This window comes from Populus euphratica, unplaced genomic scaffold (genome assembly GCF_000495115.2).
Source record: "Populus euphratica unplaced genomic scaffold, PopEup_1.0 scaffold111.1, whole genome shotgun sequence".
NCBI classification, from domain to species: Eukaryota; Viridiplantae; Streptophyta; class Magnoliopsida; order Malpighiales; family Salicaceae; genus Populus; species Populus euphratica.
The window spans coordinates 1,341,249-1,352,904 of NW_011499877.1; the positions used below are offsets into that span (position 1 = coordinate 1,341,249).

Below are 11,656 nucleotides of genomic sequence, written 5' to 3' on the forward strand. Positions count from 1 at the left end.
GACAACATAGGAAACATGAAAGACAAATTAAACATAGGAGGTCTCGCGATAGCCAATCCCTCTTTAATTTACTTGACAAATAGATATCAAGACTCACTATAAATAAAAGGATTCTCAGCAAGCAAAACAGAAAGAGAAAAGAGACTAGAATAACAATAATAAGATAAAATAAAAAAAAATTATGTGGCTAAGGAAAAGAGAGAATAATCAATTCTTCACCCTTCATTGAGGTGATAACTCATATAACTCTTCACCATCTTTCCAGGCCTTTTCATCTATCTTCTAACCTTAAAACCAACCCTTAAACATGACCATATAACCCAAAAAACTCCAGCTGCAATCCTTATGAAACAACCTTGAAAACTCAATCCAAACTAGAATATTGTTTGGCCTTTAAGTCATAACTAGGGTTATAGATCTAAATTTTAACTGTTATTTACCTTTATGAAAAGTAAAGACATACATCTAAACTTTTATGAAGGATCTAACTCAAAGTTCTATGGTTCATATGCTTTAAATCAAGCTAAAAATAAAAGACAAACAAATGACAGTAATTCATAGCAGCAACAAAAAAATTATCAAGCATTGCTCTTGACTATTTTAGCAATTTTATAAAGCTCTTCTCATTCATTAAAGGTTAGTTTCAAACCCAAAACATCTTTGGAATGAATAATTTGATTTTATTGTGTTTTGTGATGAGATTTTGGAATTGTACAATGTTTATTGAATTGATTTGGTGTTGGAATGATGTTGTTTAATTCTTTTAATCTTGCATATATATTCTTATATGTAAGGATTATATAGAATAACATAATTATAATTAATTTTAGCCTTACATGTATGCTTATGTTTATTACTTATTATCATTTTATACATGCAAAATTAAGATTCTTAAGTGTTTATAACACTTTCAGTAGAAAATTAACCTTGTTTGATTTTTATCTATTTTATTAGTAATTACATGTCCCATATCATTTAAGACATAAACAATTATTGCCATCAAATTTTATAGAGGTCTAACCCTTTCATATATAAATTATTTAAAAAAAAATACATTCTTGCATCCTTTTTGAATTTACATATGCTTAGCTAATTATTGATGTCATTTTTGCATTTTTTATGTTTGCATACATCCATTTTAGAATTTATAACTTTTTTGTTATAAAAAAAATCAAGGTTTGGCCACAATTAAAAGGTTTTTAAAAAGGATGACATTCTAAAAATTTATCCCTTTTTCAAACTCACAATGAATAAATGTTTTGTAATTCACTCATGGAATTTGAGATGATAGATTTAGAGGAAGTTGTTAATTTGAATATTAATGAGAAATAACATCTTTTCTTCTTCATTTTAAATTTTCATAATATTTGTTGATAGAAAAATTGAGAATATTAATAAAAGTATTAAATTTTTAGTTTAATATTAACCAAGTATAAATCAAGAGTATTTAGTTTTCATTCAACAAATATTATAAGCGAAGTCTAGGTGCCATGGGATATGTAAAACTTATTGTGGCATCTTTTATAAACCTTTTTATAAGAATTAAGTTTGGCGCAATGAGCCCAACATAATTACTATTGCTTTTTACAAGGAAGATGGACTTCTTGTTTTAGTTTTTAATTACTATTAACAATGGTTTTTTGATTTCATATTTCATATATTTTTCAATTCATTTTATTAATCACATACATTATCTTTCAATTCCTAAATTAAAAAATAAAATGATATAAAAAAATACATCCATACTATTTTTGCCTTTGTTTTTTATATTAAAAATTAACTTGAAATCCAAAATCAAATATAGTGTTGGTGCACTTACTACTGGGTACACATACAGAGATAACTTTACTCTATTTGCAACAGCATAAAATAGCACTAGTGAAAAATATAAAAACACAAAGAACTATCAAAATTAGACATCTCCAATGTTAGGTTGGTTCATCGCATATGAAGTGCCTATTTGAGAGTTTGATAGATGATGCTTTTTAAAGTATGTTTTTCTTGGAAATATATTAAAATAATATTTTTTTTTAAAAAAATTATTTTTTGACATCAACACATTAAAACAATCTAAAAATAAAAAAAATATATTAATTTAAAATTAAAAAACATTTTTAAATTTTTTAAAAATATAGTTAGACTGCAATATCAAACACTATTGAACAACAATGTTGCTCTTCCTATCTAACCTTTATTAATGCTCTTTTTGTTTACGAGTCCCTTTTCTAATTTATTGTTGCACCATTTGAAGGTTCCACAAAGTAAATCAACACTAATAGGTTACGAATTTGAATTTTTGTTTTATGTTTTTGTAGAAATGTCATATGATCATTGCTTCTTTGACTATTTAAATCTCTAATTCTAGGACTTGCCTATTGAAGTCTTCTATAGTTCTAAATACAATCATTCTTAGTTGGTCTAGCTTATTTGTTTTGACATTTCAAAAGAATTTTTTAAAAAAATTAATTTTTTATCTTCGCTTCAAATTAATATTTTTTTATGTTTTCAGATTATTTTATATGATGATATCAAAAATAATTTTTTAAAAATAAAAAATATTATTTTGATACATTTTCTAGTGAAAAACACTTTGAAAAGCAATCTCTACTATACTTCTAAACATCTCGTAAGCATTTTTCTTTGTTGTCTTGCCATATTCAGTTTTTTTACATTTAAATTTTTTCTTATTTCTATTTCCCTTAAAGTATTCTTAGTAATTCAACGATTCTAATGTGAGCTAAAATTTTACTTTTATAAATATTACTAAAAAAAATCATGTTTTTTTTTTCTTTTTGGATGCCTCCACTGAACTATGAGTTATTAGGGGAATCAACACTTTCAAAGATTTGGTTTACATAATCACACTTGTGCAGCTAAGCCTTCTAAAAAAGGTCGATTTTCTTATATAGGGTTGTATCAATATTCCTATTTGCTTGTTGCAGGTAATCTTTTTTTTAATGTGGTTTACACTACATCTTTTAGTTTTGTCAACTTTCTATCCCCCTTAATTTAATTTCTTGTGTTTTACTTCTTGTTTGTTTTTATATGACAAAATTACATTCATTTTTGTCTTTCATTCATTAATATGATTTTCCAAACAAAAAAGAAATGCTTGTTAGTTTTGAATGCACAGATTATGATTGTATTCATGGTGCATAGCTGGATTGAAATATTAGATCTTTGTTGTGTTTGCCCTGACTTGATTAAAAAAATGCCTTATGTTGATTGCAATGTGATTTTATCTTGACTTCAAAATACTTTTGTCTTAAATATTATATGTGATTAGTACTTAAAAGTGCATTTTTATCATGGTTTTATATCATCATTTTGCACTTGAAGTACCAATAACTCCTTAACCAAAGCATGTTTTATAATAATATATCTAATAACCTAAGATACCTTTAATTTGTGGTAAATATCTATTTTTAATGCAGGCCTATCACATAAATGAAAAGATTGATTGATGACTTGAAGAACTTAAATTGCAAGGATAAAGAGATGGCCAAACTTAGAAAAGAGATGTCGGTGCAATCCAAACCGGAACACTGTTCGGTAATTGGGTCATATCTGGAGCTACAGATCTCAGATTTAGGTCCAATTTATATGGATGGAAAGGTAAGACATAGGCCTACAACTTTCATATGGAGCCCAAGATCTAAAAAGGCCATTATCAAGTCCAAATTGTAGCAACAACAAAGAAGCCCGAATCTGTCTTCCAGCCCGAGCACTGTTCGGTATTTTGGCCATATCTGGAGTTCTAGAAGTCCAAATGAGCTGAAGTTTTTACACAAGAAAGCTGAGACAATTGCCTACAACTTTCATGTTTACAACTGGCTCCAATTTTGACGTTATCAATGACGTTTTGGGCAGACAAGAGAAGATAAGGATTGTCACCAAGTCAAAAGTTGGTCACCCACTTATCAATTAGTCATCAAATCAATAGTTCCCATTTTTGGCCTATAAAAGGAGGCATTTGCCATGCATTTAGGCATCTTGATTTCCAGATCAAGATCATGCTCTTCCTTTCTCTCTTTGTATTTTTTATGCTTTGTTTTCATTAATATTAAGTTTATGCCTTTCATTTCCTTTCCTTTACTTAGTTAACTTTTATGTTCTTATTTTGTTTATCTATTTTGCTTTCTTTCATTATGTCTAGCTAAGTTAATTATGTCAAGGTGAAAAGGTTACACTAATGGTGTAAGAATAAGTATAATGTAAACTTAATATGGACTTTAATGTTTGATACTAACATGTTTTATATTTGCTATCTTGTTCACTCTTTAATACTTTGCTTGTTAAATGACTAATCTTGATTTATGTTATATAACACTTGGTACAACAAATGCTTGGCACTTTCATAGCCCATAATGTATGGTATAACCGACACCTGAGCTATGAAAGGAACTTGATTTGTTGTTAACATAAGTTATAATCATGAATGCTTGACGAGATTTACAAGTATTAGCATTAATTGAATAAGATGACTAATGTAATCATGTTAACAATATATAATCTGATTGGAACCTCCTTTGTGTGTGGTTCAATATGCCTATGTTTTCTCATGACTATTTATGCCTTATGTATGGCATGACTATTGATATTTACTATGACAAATTTGTTGAAATCCAACTTGCCATGAACTTTTAAACTTGATTATCTATTATACTTTTATTAACGGTCCTTATTTCACATGTGAGTTTCTACAGAAAGCTCAATTAGTCTTGATTCATATCCAAGAACCGTATCATGAAAAAGAAAGCTATTATTAGTTAAATTTTTTTTGATATAAAACAACAATTAAAAAAATATTTTCAAACACGTTCTTTTCAATATGTATGACATCTAGATTATAGTGGATAAACTAGTCTTTCAATAATGAAGCTTCCAAAATATACTTCATTTAACTCAATTATAGGTCACAACAAAACCTCATTTAACCTAATTATAGGTCACATCAAAACTAAAAAACTTCTACTTACTAGATTAAAAATCAAACACAATGCCCTCGTACTTTTGAGATCACGTCATACAATTCTTCACTTGATGGTATTGATAGTGTAACATCCCTTTTAAGTCTACTTACGAAAAAGTCATTTATGTTCCTTCTATACCTGTGATCGATTGGTAAGAACCTCTGGTGGTAATAAAAAAACGCTTTACCATTATTTGTTAAAGTGAATGCCTTGTTATTTTCATACAATATAGACATGCTAATTTTTTATGCATGCTCTAACCAGAAATCATCTCATACACATGAAAATCATTGATCATTCATATTAAAGTTGCCTTCAATTGAAAATTATATTTTCTCTAGACATCACACGATAAAATCCTGGATGACCATAACTATTTCAACTTATCAATCATCGGTTGAAGAGAAACATATTTATTTCTACCTAGACTATTAGGACTGAGTATGACTATAGATAATAACATGAACTCCGGCGTTATATATATCTCCGATAGAAAGTTGTAAACCATGAGTATCACCGATCAATAAGAATATGGTGCAATAAATAACCTGAATGAATAAAGTTTGTCTATACATAACTCAACATATATATTTCATGGTTCCCTTGAAACCAATGATGCACCCTATTAAACTATTTTTAGGCTTCACCATTGAAAAGGTGCATTATAACTCCATCTATCGCATCATGTGAATAATGTTATGCCATGTGCTTAACAGTTTTTGAAGACATGAATAACCTTTATAGTTTATGAATGATTAAGAAGCATTTCAATTTTCTATATGCAACAAAAGTTATGTCCTTGCTAGTTCTGGGTTTATATCGAGCATGCTCATAGATTCTACACTTAGTCAAATCTACATTTTCTAGGTAGTACAATATATAAAAGTTTGAACATATGTCAATTTTCTAGTATTCTAGGCCAAGAGGTTTTATCATGGATTTAGCAACATAAAAGTTCTCTTTTAGCATGTTCCTTTAAGGTAAAATACTTCTAGTTTATTTGACGACTCTGTCGTAACCAGCATTATTTAGCCCATGATCTGACATAATGGTGAACACTTGTGCAATGACCAATAATTTATTGTGATTTGAGCACTCATTCTATAATAGTTCATCGGAATCTTTTAAAAAATAAAAAAACCTAGCTGCGTCTGTATTTAGTTCTTTATCTATGATTGAACATTTACATGCATTACCCTAATTCATTTTTATTGTATCTATAACCATGCTCTTATAACGATTACTATTATCATCTACAACTTCATGCACATTGTTAGAATTAAAAGTTGACCTAACTATAATTTATATCATGGTCTTGTAAGGAATATATGATTCTCTATGTGCAAACTCAAGTATTTCTCTATAAACCCTATATATACTATTTAAAAATGCCAAAAAAATAACATTTTAAAAATAGATCACTACAAAACATAGGTAGTTTTGCTCACTTAATGTGACAAATCTTCAAAAACCATTAAACCATAATAGGAATATTGACAGATCGAATATTAGGGTGACTAAACTTGTGATGATGAAAGTTTGATTTGTGACAAAATATAAGGGTGTTGTGTGCTATTTTTTGCATGGTAAAAAAGAAGAAAAATAGTATGAGCGAGGAAATATTTTGTCGGTAAATATCACTTTAATTTATCAACGAGTTTTTTCTGTTAATATTTCTGTTTGTATTTAATATTTTTCTAGCAGTGCAACAAGTCTGTATTTAGATGCACTTCTAATTAAGGTGCAATAAACTTAATGGACGAGAACTAACCTTAAGCTTTAGGTTAAAGAGAAAATTAATAGAGGAAATTAGAGTTTTAAAATTAGAGGAGCTAAACTAAAAAAAAAAGGTAAATAAAAGTGTAAAATTTATGCAAATATATGTAGAAAAACCAATTCTAAAACACTATTCATTAACCTTTGTTATAGAGAATTTTAGGAACAAAAACTCCATTATGAACTTTGATTACCCTTCTTAATACTAAATTGAACTTGAATGTTATAGCTTTAACTGATGTTTTTTGAGTTGAAAAAACTATTTAGGTTTACAAAAAACTATTTTTGAAGAAAATTGATGAAATTCTATTATTTATAAGTTGGTTTGGACAATACAATAGGCTAGAAAAAATAAATCTTTATGGATAAAGCCCAAACCTCAATTCATGTTTTAAAAAATATTTTTTCATGGTTAAAAAATATTTTACAATAAATCCAAACTAAGCATTAGTCAATATTATAATTAAATATAAATATTTTGACTTTATATTAAATATTTTTCGAGTTGGATTGGTCTGGAGGAAATAATTTTTCATGGATGATACCTTAGCTTAATTTTTGTTGTCTAATTTTAAAATTAACCTAGTTAAAGCCCGAATAGAGTCAAATTAAGCATGTGAGTTTGAGGCAAAAATTTGGGTATTCTTCCAGTCAACTTTTAACATCTTCTATTCTCACTGTATATTAAAAAAGACTTGTTTCTTTTTTATATAAGATACAAGTTCTTAGAAGGCCAAACCATATCATCTAAAAAAAATTTGAGATTAATTTTTTATTTATCCATATTTTTTTAAATAATGTTAATATTTTATGTTAAAGAATTTATATTAAAAAATAAATTTCAACAAAGTTTTAATCTTAAGTTAACTTCACTTTTAAATTTGCTTTAAATATGTCCAATAGCCATATTTTAAACAAAATTTTCAACATCTTCCCCTGTCCATGGTGGTTTCTCTTCAACCAAACAACCATCAATATATGGCTGTGTTAGCTAAATGGTGCAAAAGCGGGCAAAAATGTACATCACAACCGTTGGTTTTTATTCTAGACGGATGCCTGTAATGCAGATTTATTTTATCTGCACTGCTATGAAGAAAACAGTGGTGCAGCACTAATTGCGCCATGTTAATGCAGACAATACGATATGAGAGGAAGAATCATTGTAGAGATTGTGCTTTGTTGAAAAGGTTGACAGCTTCATATATTGGCCACCACTTTATTTCTTATCTAAATACTAAAATTCTTTTCAGGAGCAAGAATGCTCGTCACCTTACATGTCTGCGAATGTTTTGGCTACAAGCTACCTGATATAAGGTCACTGACACGCTAATTGCTCCATGCAAACTCTTTTACAGATGTTCAAAATAACATGGAAATTCAGTGTTGGTTTTTATCCTATAATTTTTATCTGTATAATATAATGTATGAAACAACGCATTTTATTGAAAGTATCTGTGTTGACTCCCTTGCAACTTCATCTAACATTCTTAAAGTTGGATTCATTACTTCAATATACTGAAAAAGGGGCCTGGTTGAATCTATCTTTATGAAGTGGAAAGGCACTTTTATATCAAAAACCATGCAATTGAGTTTTAAAAGACTAGTGAATCAGTTCTAGTTGGTATGGTTGTGAAGGAGCCAGTTGAATTATTGCACAAATTTATAAAGCAATCTATGTTCAAATCTCGGTAACAGTGCAGGTATTGAAGCAATGAAGTTGATACGATTGCTAAAATTGGATAGATGGCCAATTGACTATTCTGTCTGTATTCAGCTATGAATTAAGATAAATGGCCTTCGTGAACTTGTGATTGTTATGCTCTGTTTGAACTGGAGTCTAGAGGCTGTTACATCACTGAGAATTTGAGATTTATGCATGAATGGTTCTCTTGGTGCAGTTACGTTTACACCCAAAGCTCCAGCTTGGAGTAGAATTAGCTCTCCTCCGGCTAGCTTTATAGTCTACGCTGCCTGGTGAAATATGGTTGGCATGCCTCAGATTTGATAGGTGCTAACTATATATATATACAGGGTGCATGCTTCAATGTGATGTCTGAGCACTTACTTGAATAGTTAAAAATGTATATTTTCACATAAACTGTTACCAGCAACTTTGCAGTCCGTCTGCTATTTTAGTTAGAGATAGCCTCTCATTTATATATTGTTTCTGAGCCTACTGCATGATGCCACAATATCATTTAACCTGTTTTTGAAGACAAAGGCAGTTGACGGACCATTACCTTTTGTGCTTCATTAAACGTTCACTGTCGTTTCACCCTCCCTTCACTTTGTTGAAGAGTGCTTGATAGACCGTTAATTCAGGTACCGGGTCTGCATCCTGCACAATTTCCTGTAAAATTTTGCTATTTATAGCCAAGTTAAAATGGCCACCCAAATTTTGAAACCTAAATCTGTAGCACCCACCTCTCAGTTTCTCCCTCACACACACACACAAGGAAAGGTCATGATCTCGGTTTGGTTGATTCCATCACCAACACCCTTGTCATGATCTTCTATCTTATCATCCTTTCAGACCTTTCATTTCACCCATTTTGGTTCTTGATTTTAGGATCAAAATAACTATGGCAAAAAGATCATTTAAATGTTTTGTGGAACAAGATCTGGGAAAGCTCCCACTCTTCTTGATCTATGCTGTGCTCGAATGGGTGCTAATTGCTGTGGTATTTATTGATGGGTTACTTGCGTTTTTTGCCAACGAATTTACCTTTTTTGCCAACGAATTTACTAAGTTCTTCGAGTTGAAAATCCCTTGTTTGCTCTGCACAAGGATTGATCTTGCTGTGGTTCGTAGAGATGCTGATCTTTATTACAACCAATCCATATGTGAAAATCACAAGAAGGAAGTTTCAAGTCTAGCTTATTGTCGTGTCCACAAGAAGCTTACGGATATAAGAAAAATGCGTGAGGGGTGTCTTCTTTCTTTTGCTACGAAGAAAGAATCTGATTGTGATACATACAAATCTCCTGTTAGGGCTTTACATAAGAATATCGAGCTGTTTGTTGATGATGATCGTGACATTCATTTGAGGCTGCCTACTGGAGGAAAAGACAACACGGTGCCAGCTGAGAAGAGCAACCTCCACCAGGGTTCATGTTGTGGGAGCCCATTGAAGGTAGAGGCCTACACGAAGGGAAAGACTTCATGCACGCTCTCACAAGCTCCTACTCCTTCTCCCTGGGTACCATTGGTGAGTTTGAGAAATGAGGACCCTCGGAAGTTGGACTTATCCCACGTGCGATGCACAGAACTCAACTTATTCTCAGAAAATGATACAGAGCTTCAAGATGATGAGGATGTCTCCCATGCAGCACATCTGGATAAGCAATGTTAGTTTTAAATTTAATTTTGTTTTTGCTATCTCTATCACTTCTTACATGGTCTGGTTAATGAATTCTTTGAACTCTTAAAGATTCGTTTAACTATGCAAAGTTCATATGCATGCATGGTATTACTCAGTGAAAGTATATCGACGCTGTCCACGTTATAAAATGCATTTTCTTGAAATGCATTGGTTAAATTCTTAACATCGCACATGGTTGCTTCTTGCTTTTGATCTCTTAGTTTTCAACAACCTCATTGATTTAGTGGGTGTATTTTTTGTGTTAATTAGTTGCGGACGATGTGAAAGCTGCTATGGTGCCATTGCTGACAGAAGCTGAGAATACGAATGAAGATTGGACCTCTACATTTTCCAGAGGAAATAAGTTTCTTGGAATCCTACTAACAGATTCAGCCACCACCAGTCCCAGGGCATTTACTAGGTTTCCAAGGAAATCATTCCTTGACGAAACTGAAGATGCTTCAGAGTCCACTGAAGGGACTTGTCTATCAAATGAGGTAGATGATGACTCAATTTTGCACCAATTGAAGAAACAGGTTCGTCTGGATCGCAAGTTACTGGTGGCTTTATACATGGAATTGGATGAAGAAAGAAGTGCTTCGGCCGTTGCAGCTACTAATGCAATGGCCATGATCACCTGGTTGCAGGCAGAGAGGGCAGCTGTTCAGATGGAGGCAATACAGTATCAAAGAATGATGGAGGAGCAGGCAGAGTATGACCACGAGGCCCTGCAAGCAACAAGGGATATACTTTCCAAGAGAGAGGAACAAATCAAGGGTTTAGAGTTTGAGCTTATGGCCTTTAGAGAAAAATATGGAGTCTTTTTCGGACAAGGTTTTATGGGATCCGGAGATGAGATTGATGAGGATTGTCATGAGTTGAAACCACATTCTCATTCATCTTATTAGCACCAACTTATAGGTCCACATAAGGGCAAAATAATGCAGAAAATGTGTCTATACCGTTTTTTACCCTCTCTTTTCTAACATGTTTTCAAAAAAAAAAAAACCGAAATGACGTACAAGAAAAGAAATAGAGACCATATGAAAGTTTAAATCCCTCTCCAAATGACATAAAAAAATAAAAATAGTGTAAAAAATAAGTAAAGTATGAACTATAAATAGAATAGATACATAAAAAAATTAGGGTGAAAATACGTAGAAAGAAGCTAATGAGAGAAATTACATAGAAATTATGAAGATTAAAAAAAACACAATAAAAAAACCAATATAGAAAATAAAAATAAAAAGAGAAAAAGAGAGAAACAAGGTTCAGAATGTAAACTAAAAATATATAAAAAAAATCATTAGAAAAAAATACATTTTCTTTGTCAAAACATACTTAGCCACTAATACTCATCTTCTTTTCCTCTATATTTTTTTACCCTAATTAACTAGCCCCTCTCCTCTTTACCCATGTTGTATTCTAACAATCTTGTTCATTACCATCACAATATCAAACACATAAACTTAACAACTATATCTCTTCATGAACCCGCAACTTTCAATAAAGTCTTCTTTATCACTAAAACATCACTTGCAGTGA

The 11,656-nt window shown here is 30.9% G+C and overlaps 1 protein-coding gene across 1 annotated transcript; it reads left to right on the plus strand.

Annotated features, from left to right (window-relative positions):
* The first annotated feature begins 9,331 nt into the window (after positions 1–9,331).
* Positions 9,332–11,019, plus strand: LOC105128660 (uncharacterized). Its single transcript, XM_011030423.1, has 2 exons — positions 9,332–10,097; positions 10,382–11,019. Exons 1-2 carry the CDS (start codon positions 9,332–9,334, stop codon positions 11,017–11,019), a joined length of 1,404 nt encoding a protein of 467 aa, XP_011028725.1.
* Positions 11,020–11,656: the final 637 nt, after the last annotated feature.